Genomic DNA, 21559 nt, shown 5'->3' with positions numbered 1-21559 from the left:
TGAAGAAAAGCAGGCCCAGAGTTTGATGCTGTCATTAACATGTTTCACAGTGTCATTTTTTTGTTTTATGTAACTATATTTCACATAGTTTTGAGGGACTGGCTGGATTTTCTTTTGTTGCAAAATCTAGCTGTTTTTGGATGTTTTTTTCAAATGAGAAAAGCTTAGTCTTACTGCTCCACCCCATGGCTCAGACACATGAAAAAATATCTGTTTTCACACATGGAGAACAGCCTGTAGTTTCCAAAAAATATTTTTCTGCTCCTTTACTGTCGCGAAAGGACTTTTGGCAGCTTTCTCCTGTTTCTAGTAGCACCATGTTTGTAAAAGATGTTCTCTTTGTGTTGATACTGGTGCTCACAGTACTCCATGGGATATCTAATGCTTTGGATATTATTTTGACCGATCCTATTCATGATCTGAAAGCTCTTTGTAAATCTTTGGTTTTGCAGTCAGAGGCAAACGACAAATTATGAGGATCAATGCCCAGCATCATCTGACCTTTACTCAGTCTCAGTCTTTAACAGATGGCAAGTACCATTTGTCATGAAACTGTATACTTGTACTTGATTGATTCTGAACACAACTACATCTGTAAGTATAAAAGGGGGTGTTTTCACCAAATCTGTATAGATTGCGATTTCAATAAGAAATATATTCCTTAACAAATGAAAAACCTACTATTTATCAGCTGGCATTGTTTTTTTTTTTTTTTTTTTCTTCTTTCTTTTGGCTGAATTTCTCTCAACGTATATTAAAACTTACTGAATTCAATCAAAACACAATCAATGCAGCTCCAACATTGGTATCGGCAGAAATTTAGCTTTCACACAACTATTGGCCATCAACTGATGGAGTGTCACTTTTTTTTTTGCCCTGAAAATGAAGATATTTACTTACAAATTGAGAATTTAACAAGCTAAATCTTCTTCATCTTTGAAACTTTGTCTTTCTTTTTATGTGAAAAATGATTTAAAAAATGTTGATACATTTCTATTAACTAACTTGTACTCATTCAAAGATGGTGTGATGGAGGCTGAAATGCTTCCAATGCGTTTTTGATAGTCTCCCTGGCATTAAAGGGTAAATAAACAACAAAAAATAAATAGCTATAGACAAATTAACATATTAACATCTTTAACGTTGGAATTGGCCCAGAATGTCAGTGAATCTCCAATATGAAGAAAGACAAAGAGGCCTTTTTGCTTACACCACACACACACCAGCACAAGGTGACATTTACTCTGTTGGTCCTGGGATCTGGACTCTAAAGTCACCACCTTCAGTGTTCCTGAGGTGAACTAAAAGAATTTTAGTAAGAAAGAAGATTTGTGAACCAACAGTCTGGAAGTGGTTTGACTGGTTGTACTAGTTGCTCTTTCTAAACCAGAGGCTTTGGACCTCAATAAAAAGTCGAACCTTTCTGATTTTTTTTACAGAGTCATGAACATCATGACAGCAACATGTCAAATAAAACTGCTTGCTATCCACACACCTGCCATTGTGACTTATGTATTTCTGTCTGCTACGGTTTATGTAGACACCCTCAGTTGCATCTCTCAATCCTGCATTATGTCTGTATTGTTGTTTCCATTTAGCAATGAAATTAAGAGCCTAAGGAGGGACGTGAGTTTCTAAACTGTCCACTTCCACTCAGAGATCACATCTTCACTAATGCAGTGAATTAGTGTTCAAGCAGAGGCTTTTGATAACAGCTTTTGGTTGTGGCTGTTAGAAAACTTGAAATGTTTTAACTTAAATTAGATTATTCTATTTATTTTTTGCTTTGACCTTAAATCTTAAACATCTTAAAATAACACGATTAACAAAATAATTTCACTGTGCACCACACCAGTGGACCATCGCATATCAAAGTCTTGTGAAAGTGAACGGTTTGATTTTCAACTAGGCTCTCCAGATTTAGCTTTGTCTGCTGTGATCGCAGCCATTCAAAACGTAATAAAGGTAAATATAGGGCAAGGGCTTCCAATAACACACCGTTATATATGAATATAACTAACATTTAAACAGTGCTATGCATTGCACATGTTGTGACTGGAAGGGCAGCTGAGGAATGTTTAAATTTGATTTGAATACATGTGTGTTACATGATAAAAAGCTGCATTACAAATTAGAGCTTATTAATTCTGACCTTTTCAAAGTTCGGAAACTTCATCTGGACTCCATCAAATCTCTCCTAATAAGGAGCCAGACAAGCAGTTAATGACGCTAAGGGGATAACATAGCTGAGCTTCAACTCCCAACCGGAGCCTGTTCGGACACATATGGATACTATTTGGCCAAATGACCTGATGCTGATTTCCCAAACATGTTTATCGTGCCAGGCACTGTTATTCCAAGAAGTTTCAACAAAAAAATCTGCACCAAAAGAACAATAACGGAAAAATCTTGATGCGTCTCTTCTTCTAATAGCAGTCTCTTTTTCTGATATCTCCTGCCACATATGCTGGGAGACTGAAGGTACAAGGCTCCTTCCTCCTCCTTTTCATTTTTGTTCATGTGATTTCCTTTCATATATACATGAGAATCTTTGACAATCGTCTCTGTTTGAACTTCTAAGTAAGCCGACTTTATCCTTCGGGGAGGATAAACGAACTGGTGCTAACCTAACCGTAGCGTCAGCTGTGTTAGCGCATGTTTAGTAAATCTCTGTGTGGGGTCTGCGTTACAAGTGCAGCTTCAACAAGATCAGCTGCCTCTGAGCTGATCGTCAGTGAAGGCAGGTTGTTGATGAAAAGCACAAACAGCCCCTGATATGGACAACTGCTTAGAGAGCGTGTGTGTGTGTGTGTGTGTGTGTGTGTGTGTGTGTGTGTGTGTGTGTGTGTGTGTGTGCTGAACTTGAATGACATCCACATGAAAGTTAACCTTGAGAAGAATGTGAATGTATTTAAAATAACAGTCACAGATAGATATTCCCATTTGGAAAACTGTGACAGTCAGCATTTCTCTCATAATATTGTTACTGTGTGTGTGTTTCTGTATGTGCGTGTGTGTGTATGTGGTGTGCACTTGGGAACTAAAACTGATTTGTACAGACTTCTGGGGTAAGTATGAAAACATCTGATTGCATTGTTCATATGCACGTTACAGACCATGTCCAGCCATGCATCATTTATTATCTGCATGCAATTATGTGAACTCACATGTCCGTTCGTACAAATGTGTGTGTGCACGTGTGTGTGGGTTACCTGAGGTTAGTGTTTTGGCTGTCCGGGGCCACACGGGAACCATTTGGACTTGGGCTGCTTGAGAAAACAGGAGGAGAGAAGGGAAGAGAAGACCGAGAAAAACAAAAGGGGACAGCAGGAGAAAAGGGCATAACAGAGAATTGAATGACATGGAAGAGGATTGGAAGATTGAAAACAGGGATTTGATTAAAAAGGAACAGAAGGAGGACAGATGGGACAACGAGAAAAAGATACGGAGAAGACAAGGACACAAATTACGGAATAAAGGGGAATTTGACAAGAAAAAAAGTACACGAGGGGGGAAAAAAAGAGCAGAAGACGGAGACACAAAAACAGTTCAGAAGAAAACCAGACAGGACAGGACATGAATAGAAAGATAGCAGCATTGGTGAGAATGATGGAAGAAGAAAGATGGAAGAAGACCATCAGCAGAAACATGAAACAAACGGAGGATAGGGGAAGTGAAATAGAGGAAGAAAACAAAAATATACAGTGAGATTTAATTAAGGTAAGAGCCACGAGTGTTCATCCTATAACTGAATATCACATTTGAGACAACAACGTAAAAGACATCTCAAATTGATCAAATCTAACAGTGAACCATCTCTGAGCCTGAGGCAGAGACACTTTGTTACCTTTCCTTCAGGAAAAGTGTGCCAGTTTCTCATCAAAGTTATTGTCATCACAAATTTTTCTTTTTTAAATTACTTTTTGAATGTGGTAATCGGTTACTTTTATGATCTGTTTTTTTAATCGTTCCACTTACCAACAGACAGAGTACTTAGGCCACAGATAATGATACCAAAAAACAACTTGAAATAAACACAAGACAGGTGTGCAAAAGGGATATAAATATCGGAACGGCACGAAAAACACAGCCATGGCACTTCTCTGACAAACTCTGTTATTTGGGCTTTAAAAGTGATTGATTCACTCACTTGAGCACTCGATGCAGGTTAGCAGACAGTCGTGGGTCTGTGAACTGTGTTGTTCGATTGTTGTGATCGACAAAGTAGACACGACCGGTGGCAGTATTTCTGATCTCCCAACCTGGTGGCAGTGGGCCCAGCTCCTCACAGTTCACATTACTTAAGTCCCTGGTAAAGAATATTGAAGGCATTAAATAATAATTCAACCATCTCCAACTGACTCCTTTCAAAGATTAGTTAGGCAACTGCAACACTTTATTTAAAAAGGAATAGGGAATGTTAATTGGTTACTTAGATTGATAATTATGATTTATATTGTTCTATAAGAAGTGACAAAATACTCATATACTAAGATTTAGATGAAAAAAATACATTAACATTTATTTTCTGTACATTCATAAAACACAATTATCACAAGTGCACCAATAATATAAACACTGCATACATCCTTTTGACAAAAATGTTCCCACTTCTTCCTAGACTATTCTCCTGTCCTGCTTATTATCTTTGGGGAATTAAGTAGATCTATTTAGAGCTAGTGATAGAATATGATTGGCTCGTGGGGCTTCCAGCTCAGACCAAGAGGTCATGAGTTTAGCCGACCACAACTTGAGCTTGAAATTTGATTAAGGAGACTGTTTTTCAACACATGAAGTAAAAAAAAAAAGAAAAGAAAAAAAAGAAAAGAAAAGAAATAGGTCTGATCCAATCCAGTTAAACCCAGTTTGGTCAGTTTAGCCAGTAAATGTGATGTTTTGTATCGGGATTTAAATCACACAGGCAGTGAGCACTGTGTTGCAATTCAACGTGTTGTTAATTCTAAAACAATTATGGTTACATTAACAAAGCTAAGGAACTAATCAGAAAACGCTTTGCAAGTCTGCACAATAAAAGGATTTACCTTGGTACCCGCGGATCATGCCAGGTGCTGACTCCAGTCTGTGTATGGAGGAAGTAGACCTGGCCTTGCTGGGTTGTTCTTTGCTCTAAAACAGAAATAAATGTAATCTTACACATGTACAAAAAAAAAAAAAAAAAAAAAGCAGAAATAAAGCAGTCTTCAACTTGTTGCTAAAAGTGTTGTTTTGTAGTCTAGCTCCAGATGGGCACAAGCATGGATGGTGAGTTTGTGTATTTTGGAAAGGAGGAAGTCTGCTTATAATTTATGTGACAGGCAAACCCTTTGGGGCACTGTTGACCTAAGAGTTTCTGAAGGTGTGTGCCTGCCAATGTTATCAATTAGTTCCTGTCCAGTCTCCAACAGACCTATCCCAAGAGGATGAGGAAAATAAAATGTGAGGGAAACTTATCAAAGACTTCCATGAGTGTTTTTCCTTACAGAGTGCCCTGATGTAGCCTCATGACCTTTTTTTCATTTACAAAGTAGTTTTGTGTTTCCAAAGGAGCCCAGTCCTTATTAAGCAAAGAAATACAGAAATATGCTGACCTTTATAACTGCAAAGCCCAGTAATAAATACGTTGTAATACATTGAAAACAAAGGAGGCAACTGAGGACACGACCAATCTGAGGGGCAAGACACTCATTTGTAATAAATCAATGGCTTAATGGGTCTTTGGTTGCGTCCAGGTTATGGATTACTGGAGAGAGTAAGTCTATGTTGGCACAAAGAGTGGGTGTGGTGTTCATGTGTGTATATATTAACAAGCTAATCCATCACAACACCTCCAGTCTGACTTCCTATTGGCATCACTTATTTCCGACCCACCTCACTCTCTTTTTTTCTCTTCACACATTCCCCCTCATTCTCCTTCACCACACCCAGCAATAAGTTCAGAGGGTTCAGCTAAGGAAGACAGCTCTTAAGCTGTTGGGCATCAGTGACTCACTTTGTCCAACCTCAACCAGTCTTGGTGGACACAGCATGATCTTTCAAAGAGGGCAGAGGTCCAACTGCGCCATTCTGAATAACTGGCATACAGCGCCACACTTAAAATAATAATTTATTTTACAGACTCTGCGGGTATTGTGGGGTGCGCTGTGGCTGACTCTGAGAAGTATACTGTTTTCTAAAGAAAGAGAAAAAAAGAAATTGTTCCAGTGCTGTTAAATATACTCGAGTAGCTTATTTTCCAAATATGCTTGTATGCTACAAGTAAAGTCGGCAAATGGATTGCAGATAAAGAAAAGCGGCCAATAACCTTAAGCGGCATCTTAAAGCAAAACGTATGAAAAACTTCCAATACATCTGTTTGCCGTGGCAGCATTCTTCGAGGAATTAAAGTTAAAACATTCCAACACTTGAAGTGTCAAGAGGAGAAAATAGAAAAGGAGAAAATAGAAAAGGAGATGAGTAAAGAGCCAGAACGACTGCAGCTGTTGTGATGTGTAACTGTGAGAAGAAGGGGGTCTGCAGCACAGAAAGCATGGAAGAACAAAAAGAAGAAATGAGACAGTAATTGTCTTCTATACATCAGTACCTGCCCAAAAAAAATGACAAAGCAGTACTTTTGTAGCCAATGTTAATGGCATTTTAGAGTCTGTCAGGATGCATTTATACCTATGATATAAAGTGTGAACCACCTTTATAGACTGACATGCACCTGCCAAGAAATGGAAATATGTGCCACAGGAACATAAACTGCAACACCTATGATCTGCCCGCTTGGTATGCAATGTAATCGAAGAGAATTGCGGCAGGAATTTCAGTAAAAGCAAATGTTGCTCAGCATGTCTTAGCTCCATCGTAAGCAATCCACACACTGAGAGCTGAAGTTAAGACCTATAATTTCTAATTTCAGTGGCCATTGTTTGAAGTGTACAAAAAAACTCAGCATAGTGACAACAAAACCTTTGATCCAGCTGGTGTTCGTTCTCATAATATAAGTAAGCATGTATGTCACTTGTGTAAGCTGCGCCATGGGCCGTAATATCATACATCACACTTAATACAAAAATAACGCAATATGCTTATAGTTAAATGTTAGACAGCCAACAAACTCCTCGGTTGAGCTATTTGGGGATATGATGACCCGTGTGAATCAAAGCAGATGCTGGGGTAACTCCCACATCCACTGTGTTGGGGCCTGAGCACCTAACAGCATCATTAAAACATTATCTGACGTCTCTGAAAATTTCTTTTGGAACCATTGCATCTTCAACGCTCATAATGAGAAGTGTAGATGTACTTAATGAAGAGACTGTGAGACTGTGTTTATGCACTGTGAATGCGTTTCTGATCGGTCTCTCACCATAACCCTCGGGCAAGTCAGGCGGCGTGTGCAGGTGCGTTCGACTCATGTAGTTCCGATGTCGCTGCGATCGAACCCGTCTCTCCTGGACCCGCTGTTCGCCCTGAGGGCCACTGGCCACGGCCCCGTTAACGGGCGTCATCACTGGCGTGTTCTCATCCACCACGCAGCTCAGTGGACGCCCTGATGGGCTGGAGTACTCCGATGCTGGTCTGGGAGAGAGCAAAGAGCACATATTAGTGTTTCTGAAGGCTGTATTCTTCTCTGTTTGTAAATGCAAGTTTCATAATCACTACATAATTGATAGAGCTCTTTCCTGCGGTAAACTGGATAGATATCTCCTGGCAAAGACAACAAGAATGCCTTTGCTTTCATTCATAAAATCTGCATGACCTAAAAGAAAGCAATAAGAAATTAACAGTTTCAATTGTAGTGAGTTCATGAGAACCATTTTGAATCTACTTAAAAGGTACTTGGTTGAAATGGATGCATTATGAGTGTGCTAAACACACACGAATAGCGTCAGTAATGCAAACCACGCATTTCATCCATCCATTTTCTATACCCGCTTGATCCAGCACAGGGTTGCAGGGTTTGGCTGGAGCCTATCTCAGCTGCCACTGGCAAGAGGTTGGGGTAAGTCCTGGGCAGGTCGCCAGTCCATCATAAATGAGACAAACAACCATGCACGCTTACACTCACTCCTAAGAATTGAATTAGAATCACCAATTAACCTAACGTGCATATTTATGCCAGAGCACACAGAGACACACAGAAAGGCTCCAGTCGGGCTTCAAATCAGGGACCCTCTTACTGTGAGGCCACTGTGCAAAGCAGCGCAGCTCCCACTTGTTTCACAAACCCGCAAAAAGATAAAAGTTTTTTTTTTTTTTTTTTTAACAGCGGTTATGCCCAGAGTGATATAAATGATAATAGATTGCATATAAAAAGAACAGAAAGCCCAGATGAGACAGCAGTCTGTGGTAGCACACTCACTTAGGATCAGGCCGTATAAACAGATATTCTGATAAGCAGAGACAAACTGGCTGACTTACTGGCAATTATTGTATTGTATGTGTGTGCGCATGTGTAGCACTGTCTAACCACTGTCTAGCCAGAGTTACTGACGCCTTGGCTATCTACAGCCTTGGAACGGCAACCCCTCAACACACTTTTCTCCCGCCCTTCTCCTCTTTCTCAGTGTTATTTTTCCCCACCTTTGCCTCCACTTTCATTGGTCCTGGATTCATGTTCTACCACTTTTCCCAGAGCAGCTTTTACATAGTCTGTGTTAAACTCACAGTCCAAATGGTAGCCGCTCATTATTCCATCTACACTGTCCCCACCTGCAAATCATATCCCTTACCTTTACCATTTCCACCTCCCTCAATACCCAACTTGACCTTTTCCGTACCACTTTGTGTCTATCCAGCCTCATTCTGCAAAGAGGGACTAAAGATGTATAGTAAGAGTGGGTGAGGGGACGGAGAGGTTTATTTGCTTACTCCCCTAATGGCTCCACTGATATGGGCCAAGTAGGAAGGCGACAGTTGTTCCTGCAGCAGTAAGGGCCAAGTGTAGCCTGGCTGCCTGACTGACTGGCTGGTTGGTTTATTTAGCTGTACGCACACAAGAACATGTTGGGGTGGGGGACTAAGGAAACTGACAGCACTCATTACCAACAGACTGTTATTGTTGTGCTTTAAGTGGAAGTGCTCTTTTTTTTTCTTCCCTTTCTGAAAAGGGAAGTGGGGGGAAAGCACAGCTACCAGCAGTACATCAAAGAAGGCTGCAGAATGTTCCCCAATTTCACATCAGTACATTTTAATGTAATATTTCACATGCAGTCAAGGATGCTGAATTTAGGATTTTTTTCTAAAGTACCTGGTGGGCCTTTCCCATTGTGTGGTGCGTGTGATGTGGTTCAGGTACTGTATCCTTCCAGATGCTGTCCTCCTCTCCTCCCAGCTGTTTAAGGCAGATATTGAGTAAACTATTGGTAAACTGTTAAAAACCTCATCAACATCTTCAATAACAACAAAAAGAAAGATTTTCAATAAAAGCGGATCATTAATAAAAAGCAAGCCTGTCATGATACCGACCCATCAGGTAAGTCATTGTCAAACAGACGACTGCAGTCTACCACTGGTCCCCCAGCCCCAATCCGGTCTCTGGACTGAAGACTTACTACAGTTGACAAAGACGAGAAAGATGGCAGATCAGTGACGTTTAACAAGCAATATGGCCAAAATAATGATGAATAATACCATTCAATGTATCTAAATTCCAAAAATCTCTTTGAGGCAACCTTTAGCTTAAACACTTATGTTAGATATAAATGACTTTTCTCAATTCACATTTCAATACATGCCCTATATTATAAAAAGCTCTGGGCGATTATGCCAGAGAGTCATCCTTTTAAGATAAAATATATATATGCATCATCATTGTGGAGTTTAGTTTATCAGATAGAAAGACTGATGTAAAATATATATACACATATGACTTTTTATTCTTTGTTTTTTCTGAAAAAGAGAACATGCAACTGAAACAGTGTCGTCCTTACCAACTATCTGTCCTCTCACAGTATCATTGTCATTGGGGCCCAGCTTATTAAGATCCAGTCTCTGATCTGCAGATAACACACAATCATTTATTCCACCTTTGTCCTCATTTACACATTTTCAATCATCCACTGGGCAGAGAACAAAAAGTCAATCTATTAAGGAAATACTAGAGCCTGCATACGTAGGGATGTGGTGCTTCACGTAGACCAGGAAGACCACCTGAAAGAAAGTTAATTAAGAATCCTTTCATCAGGTTACCAATAGACCTACTCTAATCATCCAAAAAAAATATCAACCAGGAATGTGCAGTTGTCACTGCAGCATCTGACGCATTGTTTGTGTTTTGATATGTTAAATCAACTCCAAAGAGCGTTTGAAATAACTGTGCAATAACAGGTTACTTTGTTGTGTTTTTCCAATGCATGTGTGAAACAGGAGGACAAAGTAAACCAGACAACTCTCCTTCTAATAGCCTACATCTACTCCTTTTCTTTTGAAAATACAGAATACAAGTGCCACAGGAAAACAATTTCTCACAAAGTGAACAGGTGGCTTTGAGTTTAAACATTAAACTTGATTATTATTTGCTTCAAACCAGCCAATCCTGCTGGTGCCAGACTGAAGTTTGAAATGAGGGACACTTAAAGGTGGGGTCTGTGATGTTTTCTGGAGCATTTTTTATCATATTGTCTGAAAACCTCCTCACAACCCCATTGCACCCACTAAAATAGAATGTTTGGAAAAAAAACTAAATCTTTTAGTCCATTGTAGAGGGTGTTGCAAGAGGAAATGTCTGACCAATAGAAGTAATGATGAGAGTTACTTCTATTGGATTCTGACACGCCAATCAACCGTCAGCCCCCCTCCCCGTTCACAGACTCGTGTATCGCAAGCCTAAGCTGCCATATCCACACGTCGAGAGCACACGCTATACATCTTAAAGATCGCGTTCTGTTTTTTTATATCACGCGTGGTATAAGGACACCCGTAAAAAGCGCCCCTTTTCCTCCTTACGGGACGCGCTGTATAATGCTTGAGCACGCGTGCCGAAATACACCACATTACATTGCATTTCACAGACACCTTTGACCAAAGCCTCTAAGCAGGAAGAGGGTAAGACATCTAGGCACAGTGTACAGTTGCAACACTGACAGCATTGTCCGACGCAAGGTACAAGAAGATGTAGGCCTAGCATAAGAAATAAGATGCATTAAAAAAAAGTGTTAAGAAGCAAAATGTATATAATATACAAAGACATAGGCGCAGTGTGCAGTTGCAACACTGACAGCATCGTCCAACACATGGTAATAGAAGATGTAGCCTAAAATAATAAGGGTAACACAGCAAATTTAAATAAACAGGACATTTAGGTGCAGTGTACAGTTGCAACACTGACAGCAATGTCCAACACATGGTAAAATGATGTAGCATAAAATAATAAGACACATACAAGGCAATTTAGGCACACAAAGATGTTAAAAGCAGTGGCTTAAGACAAGAAGCTAAAAACTAGTCATCTAGAGGACGCGTGGTGTATTTCGGCACGCGTGCTCAAGCATTATACAGTGCGTCCCGTAAGGAGGAAAAGGGGCGCTTTTTACGGGTGTCCTTATACCACGCGTGATATAAAAAAACAGAACGCGATCTTTAAGATGTATAGCGTGTGCTCTCGACGTGTGGATATGGCAGCTTAGGCTTGCGATACTCGTGACTCGTTCATGTGTTTTGAAGGCGTGGTTTCGAGGGGTGGGCTGAAGAGAGAGGCAAGGTTGTGTATTTTCAAAAATATAGCTTGCAGGAATCGTTTTTCCAAGATCTCAGACCCCACCTTTAAAGCCTTTTCACATATGCCTGTCCGGTCAGGACAATGTGCACCCGCCGCTCAGTGGTGTCATGTGTGAAAGAACAGTGACAGCGACATGGTGGGATCAAAATTGATCCACCGCTGATACGCCTCTAAGACAGCAAGGGAGGTGGTAACCGAGGCGAAATAAGCAGTGTGTAATAGCAAGCAGGCATCGTGTTCCACAATGTCCGCTTGATGTGTGAAAGCAGAGGCTGAGCTGCCTCTGTTTGGCATGTGTAAATTACCAAAAAGTGAAAGTGGTGGGTTAACAGAAGGGGCGAAAAAGGGTTTAAAAACATCATGTATCAGATAAAGTGTCGCACTCCACTTAGAGAAACTCAAAAAGACAGCAAAGATAATTAACCTTGAACACTAGTTTGCAAAAGGTTTTCCGTTTCTGGATACGTACAAGCTCTATATCTGTTCAGCGAAGCAAATACATGAGCATGACCAGTCCTACTGACCACCACAGGAACGATTACAAATCCAACAACTTTAACAAAGTTAAACAAAGTTTGTGCGCAAAGGTAGTAAGGAAAAGACTGGATGCAGAGGAGGCAGAATGAGAGTGAGGAAGAGTTGATAAAGACACACCGGTTCTCCAAATTCCAACACTGAAACCAAAATGGTTGGATTTGTTAAGTCCTATATACTTTTATATGCATGTGAAATGGTGTGTCTGTCTAAATAAAAAGCATGATCAATCCTAAAGTTTGTGTGTGCGTACATCTGTTTTGGGAAATGTGTCTAGACTAAACGGGGATGGTCTAAGCCTTACATGACAAGAATAGTAAGCAGATTTCTTTCTTAAATAAGAGAGGAGGAAAACAGTGAGACAGAACATTTACAGACCTTTAACCACAAGCACTCGCCGCACAGATTCCTCAAAGATCTAAAAAGCGTGTGCTGTGGCAGACTAAACTAGATAAATGTAAATGCAAGCCCACATGTACACCTGCTAGAACTGTCCTAGTTTGAAGGTGGCTTCATGTAGCTCATTCACACATTCAGCAATATTTATGCATATGCTTTATTGCTGTATCATAATCCACAAACCAGCCATTACAACAATATAAATGATGAATAAAGTGACTAAAGTGAGGCTGTCTTATATGTGTAGTAAGTCAAGCTAATGACACGTGTTAGTGAGCTTGTGGGTATAGAAGTGAGGCAGATGACTTGTGTCTGTGATGCGGCAGGAAACAGGGCTTGGTATAGAGCCAGAGACACTTTTAGTAAACTAGACAACCATGCTGGATCCACTTTTGCAAGACTGTGCAGGAGCCTATGTACGTGGGGGAGAAGAAATTGTTTTTTGTTTCAGTTTGTATCAGGTGAACAAGTGTAATATATATGAAAGACATATGAAAACCAAGTCAGTTCCAGTAAAAATCTTTTTGTGTGGTTTGTTTGCTTTTGTGGTTTTGTGTGCACACATCTTGTTTAGACCATTGACTGGGCGCTATTTATCTGTCTGCAGCACACAAAACAAGGACAAAGGGATAATGTGAGGACCTGTCATCGAGCATGTCTTCCCGTCCACTTCCCGTAGCTGAGATTAAGTATAACTTGTGCCACGTTGGCTGTACAGGAAGTGAATTATCTCAAGCCTAACTGGAGCCTACGCTATCTGTTCCCGGACACTGATGATAAATCTAAGGGGTCACTCTAAGAGGCATTTAACAATGCCATGCTGTTTTTTTTTTTTTTGTTTGTTTTTATTTTTCATTTTTTAAACTATTCTAGTACAAATACAAAACTTCTCAGGAATTATTCTGAAGGGATATGGGAACTATTTAGCTCGACAATTTGAAACTCTCATAAGAAGTGGTTACATCTCGAACTAGCAAACTACATCTGTCTGCATTCATGGAATTTATGCGTCATGATTCCAACATTAAAGTCTGGATCAAAAACAAAAATGATAACCTTACGTATGATTTTTTTTTTTCCCAGACAAACAAATCCAAGAAAGCTATCAAATGAAATGAGGAAAAGGTTAAATACATTATCAAACAGGGTAAAAGTATAACTTCATGTGGTCTGGTATTTGTTAGGCCTGCTTACAATAAGGAAGGTAGATTAATAGAAAAGAAGACAGTGAGTGAAGAAATGTTCATTTGACAGCATGAACAGTTAGTTCAATATGTGTTAGCACCAAGGAGACTGGGAGGCCTAACAAACATTTAGCCACATGGACCACAAAGACAAAATAGAGTCTGAATATTTCGGAAATTAAATCCAGTGTGGCGACAGTCGTAAGCCATGCAGATGGGAGACTGTTCTTTTAAGTGTGCATCTGTTCAAATGTATCAAATGTCCTTTCATGTGTTGCTTGAATTCACATCTTTCATCTGTTCCTCTAACAGCAAGTTATGTTGCTTTAAAATTAACTGTGGGCATTGATTGAGTCCTAGATACCAGATGTTTGCAGCAAGAAATATTTCTGATGTCTTGTTTAAAGGACTTGCACGTGTGTTGTAGCTATGAATTATGTGGTAATGAATGAGTAGAATAGACGAAGTGGTGGGCTTGTGAGCTATCAAACTGCTGAAACTAAGAAAGAGACACATGGACAAACAATCAGAGGTTCACGTACACAATGTTTGTGTCTCTCATTGGAGACACTTGGTCTGGCCCACAGATTTGCCATGTGCGATGAGCTGAGTGGAGTATGCACTAAGGGTAGTTAACACGGTTCACAAAACCACCCAGTAATAGTTTGGTTATTCTTTTATTCATTCTGCCCCTCCATTGACCCTCCCCAGAGTATTTGACTAACAAGCCTGACAAGTCCATTCGAATAAAGGTCAAGGTTAGCATGCAGAAAGGACATGAAAGGACCAGACACCAGTTACCTGTTTCCAGTGAATGCTCAGTGACACATATGTAGGCAAAAACACAAACAGGTACTCACAGCCTGTGTCTTTGAGTCTGTTAATAGCGTTGGACAGGAGGCGGACACATCCGAGGAAGCCTGCCCCCTGCTTTTTGTGGATCTTCTTGTGGTTCCATACACTGATGGTAATGGAGTCTGCCTTTCCAATATAACTGACAGAGAAGAAGAAAAAAAAAATGCATCAAAATGACAGAAAAGAGGAAGAATGATGACAAGGTAGATTTAAACCTGACATTACACTTTCAATGAGGCATATGTATGTTTGTACTCGAGACTCAAACATTAAGGTGAGGGGGAAAAAAATTAAACCCGCAGGATATGAATCTTACAAAGCAAACAAACAGATAAACTAAAAAAGAAAAAAATGCTCTCAAGAATTTGAATGCATAGACAGAAAAACAAAAAAGCTTGAATCTGTTTTGCCTCTCTTCTAGAGGGTATTGTATTTGTGTGTGTGTGTGTGTAGAGCTGAGGCCAGTCTAGTCACGGTCGAAGAACAGAGGAAGTCCCCGTGAAGCGATCAACCACTGTCTGAGGCCTAGACAGCTCTCGGAGTAAACACATTTCACACAACATTCAAACGCACGATCACACACTTGCTGACATGCATGTAATTACAGTCTAGCTGTCTGCTCTCATGCCAACTCTGTTATCTGCATGTGAGCGACAATGTGAGGGGATTTCCTACTAAACGTATCAAAACACATAGGTATGGTATATACAACAAATAACAAAAGCTAGCAAAGTGAAGTTCTGAGACTGAATTACAGCTGGTGATCAGGGCAGCAGCATCTTATGACACCTTTTCTCCCGTAATAGTCACTGGTGTGTGGACGCCTACGCTTTCCCGCATCAATAAGTATTCATCTGTGTTTACAAATGCCTGGACTGCACTCATGTTCACCTTTATCATTCAATATTTATATTTAATATACATATATATTTAATACATTATGTATATATTTTTGTATTCAAAATCTTTTATTCTACTCTCATTTTTTCTATTGCACTATGCTCCTGATGCTGTAACAGAAATTTCCCAGCCTGGGATCAATAAAGTATTTCTGATCTTATCTTAAATTTCATCCTAGCCATTCTTTGGTCACAAATAGATGAAGGATTTTTTTTTGTCGTCATGACAGCTGACATTTTTCCCTTAATAAATCACAGTTTATTTCAACTCAACTCAACTTTATTTATAAAGCCGTTTATAACAGCCGTGGCTGAAACAAAGTGCTGTACATGAATAACAACACGAAATATAAGGCATAAAAGACAAGAACAATGTAAAAACAATAACAATATTAAAACAATAACAGATACAGAGTCTCATGCTGGGTTAAAAGTCAGGGAATAAAAATGGGTTTTGGGTTTTAAAAATGGACAGTGAAGGGGCTTGTTTAATTTGCAATGGGAGGTTGGGAACCAGTAGAAAGCGGCAGTTAACACACCAACTTGTAAAAAGGCCCGTCTACCATATGATGACAGTTTTTTTTCCTTTGGTAGTTTGGGCAGCTCTTTTTCCTTTTCATTGAAAAATGAAATCAGAAATTAGATGTACCAGTAATCTTTGAACAACAGACTGCAGATGTCCAAATCACTGCACTGTCTCTGTGAGATATGCTCCTCTGCATACTGTGTGATGTGGTGCTATTCAAACTGCCTTGGTGAGGATGCTAATTTTCAATGCTTACCCTCTTACCGTGTGGTTGAGTTTAAACATTTGCTGTGATACTAAGTTCTTTCCTGCAAAGAACAGTCTGGAGTAAAAGAAAAAAATATTAAAACAGAAATAGCTGACAGATCACGACGAGTGAGGATAAGAGGACAGGTACAACAAAATCTCCTCACTTACATGAAGTTAGCAAAAAGCTGCTCAGAGATATCTTGTCCTGTACATTGTTGCCAGATACAAGCGGATCATCCCTACTAAAACATATAGATTTAGTAGTCTGAACTTGTTGAAAGGGAAATAATTGATAATGTCGATTAAGGGTTGGACTTCAAAGCAGACAGGTGGAGCTATAATTGAAAACAAATATTCTGATGGCCACCACAGCTGTCACTGCACCATCGTGCTTTTGTCTGTGTTATCTGAAGCAGAAGTGTCTTTTAAAACTCTATGTAAATGTCTTTCCCTCAACTCTTTTAAATCAGACCCATACCGGGGGTTGGTTGTCTTAGAATATCTGAGAAAACACCTCCCATAGTTTCTACCACTCAGCTTTTCTTTAGTTTATCGTCACTGTGAAGGTTAAATGCTTCTATGAGCAGCAGGATTATCTTTTTCCAACCTCTTGCATGACACTGCACGTATAAATAAACTTCATAAAACTTGATAAAGAGAGTGAAAAACATAAACTTCTAATAATGAACAAATGAGAGAAATAATTATTATATAAAAAATGAGAAATCATGTAGTAGTATACAAGAGTAGAATCCAAATTAATAGTACTGTAGATGATTTAAATTCCTCAGCAAGACAAGAGCTGAGGAACAGACAGAGTATGTTATCATTATTATTTCTTTGCCTGTCCGCATTAGTTCTTGAGATGACACAAAAACTACCGCACTGAATTTTTAAAGATTAGTTGAGAGCTCGGTCAAAGGCATTTTCTTGCAAATTGGGCACTGGCCACTCCTGATGATGTGCTTCCTCTGTGTGATAGACATAATTAATATGTAATAAACAGTAATGTTAGCAGAGAAGCAGGGTTTGTTTTTGGCATGTTCCCTTTTCTATTGATATTCATTAAGTACCAACCAAATCTACTTAATTAAACTAAATTTCTACAGGCAGGTGGTTTAGCTTAAATACAAGAAGAGGAGTTTTCTGTCCAAATAGTTTGGATGCTTGGTGAGGGATATAATTAAAATTACAGATTTGCCCTGCTCCAGACACTCTTTGCCTGATATCATTATTCCCTCTCTCGCCGGTCTAGGTTTTGATTATGGTAACTTCCTGCAAAAGGATTCAAACACCACCAATCAATGAGTAGAGCTGCTTATTTTTTACTAAACTAAGTAGCACAGACACCAGGGTTGCAGTAAGCAGACTTTAATGAACTGGGCTGAATCTGTTGTTTATACCAGCTTATTTTAAATGCGGATGTGCAAGAAAAGTAGAATGAAACAGTATTTTAGTATTGGGGACAAATGAGCTATTACTCAGGCAAGATTTTTAGAGCAACACAGGCCTTTACAAGAATGAACAGGACAGGCACAGAACAACGTATTCCATCCAACATGACTGGTTGTAATGAAAAGGCTGGAAACTGGAGGATAAGCATGGGGAAACCTCCCAAAAATCAGACCCACAAAACACTCCAAGTTCCTGAAGTTGCAACACTCTTAAAGGGCTCATTTGTCCCCTAAAAGCATTATCTGCACAGGACATCAATGTTAATTACAGAGCGTCAATCTGTTAGAAAAACATATTTTGTGTTTAGCTGGAAACAAAAGTTTGCAAAGTGTTTATGATATGTCATATGAGGCATGAGAACCATCGTCAGCATCAGTGTCATATGGAAAAAAGACCCCGCCCCTAAAACTGTAGAGTGCAGATGGGGGTGTGGTGAGATGGCAATCTGCCAAGCCCACACTCCCATCTGCTTTCTGTGGCATGTTAGCCATTTCCTGAACCAGAGGAAGAGGCCAAGGGTCGCTGGTGGGGAAAATGCTTCTCTGAGTGGGTGGGGGTCTAAAAGGGGAAAGAGAATTATGTAAAGAGGGTGGAGATCTAAGGTTAAAAGACGCATTTGAAAATGAAAGTGTGTGCCCAAAAATGCCAGCTGTATCAGTAGCTGCAGGAAAATGTGAAAGGCAAAAGGTTGTCATAAGCATGGTTCCCTCAGAATAATGGCACTCCTCAGAATTAAGCCAAGCTGTCAGTTAATTATGACCAATATTGATTTATTAGCTCATTCAGCCAACAAATTCCAGAAAATTGTAAAAAGAAAATGTTTTTAGATCCCAAGAACAAAGTATGCAAAGATACCAGCTGCCATCCATTATTAACCAAATATTTTAATAATAACTGAAATTCTTGAGAAAATTGGTTTCCTCTGTCATTTCACAGAAGAAGACCATTGCGTATTCTTTAAATGTAGTTATTGGTCATAATTTCGAGCTCAAATCAAACCTGTGGGGTCATTTTTGGGAAAATATATGCATTTCAAGAGCACAAAACTATTTCATAAATACAATTTCCTTATATCCAAAAAAGGGATGAAATCTGTTATTTGAGCTAGAATAAATTCCCATAAGCATGAGGTAGGCGTTTCCTCATGAAATCTGACATGAATATGTCTGGAGTCGGTGTGTAGCACAGAATGTCTGCAATGTCACCCAACAGGATATTTGGTTTTCATGCAAAACTGATCATCGAGATTATTAAGGGTGTTTCTTTCACACACAAAAGACGCAATTGAATCTTCATTCCTGAGACACCTGTCATAGCACTTCCAGAGATACGAATGTGCAAAACAAGCATGCAGCATTTCTTCAGAAATAGTTCTTCATAGTTTCGGGTTTTGGGTGACACATGACTTCAAATACATTCCCTAGGCAACATTATTAGACTCTTATTAGACAGTTTTATCGTGTTTTAAATTAGTCTTGAAATGGATTCAGTTTTCTTTTTCTCATCAGTCTGCAAACAAGACTCCTAAATAACCAAGAAAAAAATGATTTTTTTGTAGTTTTCTTTAACTTTCTACATTATAGAATAAAAACACAGATGAAATATTGACATAATTATTCAGAACTTTTATTTGAATCTTAATTAATGCACCTACAAGTTTTGCACACCTTTCTTTTGGAAGTTTCTCTCATCTTTCTTGGAAGAACTGTTCATGTTCATCCAGGATAAATAAGTAGCATCAATCCAGAGCTATTTTTGTGCCTCTCCAGAGATGCAACACCAGGTTCCAGTTGTTGGTTGACCACTCTAGGAGGGCATGTGTTTTCTTAATGGCATGCTTGAGGACTTCTTTTCTTGTTTAATTATAAATCTCTGCTCCCCTTCATACCCTGAGCACTCAGAACAAGGTTTTAACTCGGGCTCGATTACTCGCATATCGGTTGGCTTATCAACACAAAAAGATGTCCGTGTTAACCCGCTGCTGTTCATCCTTGGTAATTCACACAAACCAGACAGAGGAGTTTCAAACCCACATTGGTGTGTGTTTACACACATCAAGCTGGCAGAATCACCTGAGTGATGACAGCATTGTTGGTCAGAGTGGCAAATTCCATGATGCCGGCTTGATGTGTGTGAGCACACAATGACGCAGGTCTGTTTCGCCTCTATTACCTCCTGCCTTGTTACTGTAGAAGCATATCAGTGGCAGATCAAAATTGACCCCCAATAATGCCTCTGCACTTTCACACATATTGGACAAAGGCACATCAGTTGTGTCTTTGCAGGCATGTGCGAAAAGCCCTCATGTATTTCTTCTTTCATTCTATCCAAACTAGTCGCCCTACCCTGATACAGGAAAAAAAAAAAAAAAAAAAAAAAAAACATACATTATGATGCTGCCAGCGTTTGACTTGGGGAACAGCATTTACTCTGCCTGGTTAGCACATTGTGGCTTAACTGTCATGTGCCTTATAATGAGGAAATGCTCCTGTGTGGACATTCATTCATTCATCCAATCTTTATACCTTGTTTATCCTACTCATGAACGTGGGGGGACCCAAGCCTATTCCAGCTGCCACTGGACAAAAGGCAGAGTACATCCTAGACAGACCATCTGGGGAGCACACTCTACCATAAAGGGCTTTTTTAGTGAAATGCTGTTGATGCTGATGCAGGTGGCTCAAAACTCCTTCTATCTGAGTATCATAGAGGCTGCTTGAGGCCATTTCCAAGCCAAACTCAGTTGAATATTTGTTTAAACGGGACCTTTTTGATGTTTCAGTTTGAATAAATTTACAAAACACTCCCAAAAAAAATGTTTGCTTTGTCATTGTTGATTATCTTGTGCATACCAAAGAGCAAAGAAATGAACAAAATCCATTTAAAATCACATTGAAATATTAAAATGTGGAAAGCCATAACGTAACATGTTGTTATACAGCTCTCTAATGGACTTACAGATCATAATGTTGATTCCACTTTGGGTCAAGAGTATTTCTCACAGTGTCTGTAGAGTGGCATTGTCCTGAACCGTCCACCACCACTTTGGCAAAGGGATCTGGCAACCCTGTAGAAGCAGACATGGACAAATTAAAAGGATTTTCTCAGAAAGTGGACTAACATCCCATATCCGTATCTTATCTCATATCCTTACCTAGAGGAAAGAAGTGTGACAGCATTTACAAGCACCATTTGAACCATCAAAATGAAATTAGACTACCAACTTTATCTGCCAATGTCACCATTCACAGCGACTCAAGGTGCAGCAATGGCTGCATGCACTTAACTCTCACAACTACGTATTAATGTCACATCAACAACACTCATTGTTTGCGGTCACTTGTTTTTCATAAACTAATAAAAAAAAAATTGCTTACATCTATTGTATGTAGGACAAAGCAGCTCGATAAAAACATTTTTTGAAAATACACATTTGAAAAACACACGAAAAACACCCCCTTAAATTAAAAGTATAAAGGAAATACTATATCACATAAAATGTACATACATTTGTCCCTTAAATGCCCTCTATACACCTTATTCAACTTATTATAAATATGACAATATTACACTTATGGTGTTTACATAAATTGCCAATTGGATTTTCCATTCATATTCCTTTCACATCCTATGTCCCCCTACAAAACAGTGATGTTTTCAGTAAAGCTCACTGGGGTTTCTCCCTTGTATTTTTTGTACCACAGCCTTCATATTGTGCACTGAACTCAGCCAGAGTTGCTTTTTTTTTTTTTTT

The 21559-nt window shown here is 39.4% G+C and overlaps 1 protein-coding gene across 2 annotated transcripts in view; it reads right to left on the bottom strand.

Moving 5' to 3' along the window:
* LOC142378914 (E3 ubiquitin-protein ligase SMURF2-like) overlaps positions 1 to 21559 on the bottom strand; it is a 55523-nt gene that overhangs the window by 13499 nt on the left and 20465 nt on the right. The window contains exons 3-11 of one of the 2 annotated variants that reach the window (XM_075463896.1): positions 20764 to 20872; positions 14682 to 14815; positions 9918 to 9983; positions 9454 to 9538; positions 9236 to 9319; positions 7352 to 7563; positions 5043 to 5127; positions 4151 to 4309; positions 3213 to 3269 (exon numbers count right to left, since the gene is read on the bottom strand). In XM_075463896.1, the coding sequence (XP_075320011.1) occupies positions 3213 to 3269; positions 4151 to 4309; positions 5043 to 5127; positions 7352 to 7563; positions 9236 to 9319; positions 9454 to 9538; positions 9918 to 9983; positions 14682 to 14815; positions 20764 to 20872 (991 nt within the window). The remainder of the gene's footprint in view (positions 1 to 3212; positions 3270 to 4150; positions 4310 to 5042; positions 5128 to 7351; positions 7564 to 9235; positions 9320 to 9453; positions 9539 to 9917; positions 9984 to 14681; positions 14816 to 20763; positions 20873 to 21559) is intronic. The other variant, XM_075463897.1, reaches the window with a different exon arrangement.

This window comes from Odontesthes bonariensis, chromosome 4 (genome assembly GCF_027942865.1).
Source record: "Odontesthes bonariensis isolate fOdoBon6 chromosome 4, fOdoBon6.hap1, whole genome shotgun sequence".
NCBI lineage: Eukaryota > Metazoa > Chordata > Actinopteri > Atheriniformes > Atherinopsidae > Odontesthes > Odontesthes bonariensis.
The sequence above is the reverse complement of the archived record's forward strand: the minus strand, read 5'-3'. Positions and strand labels throughout refer to the sequence as shown.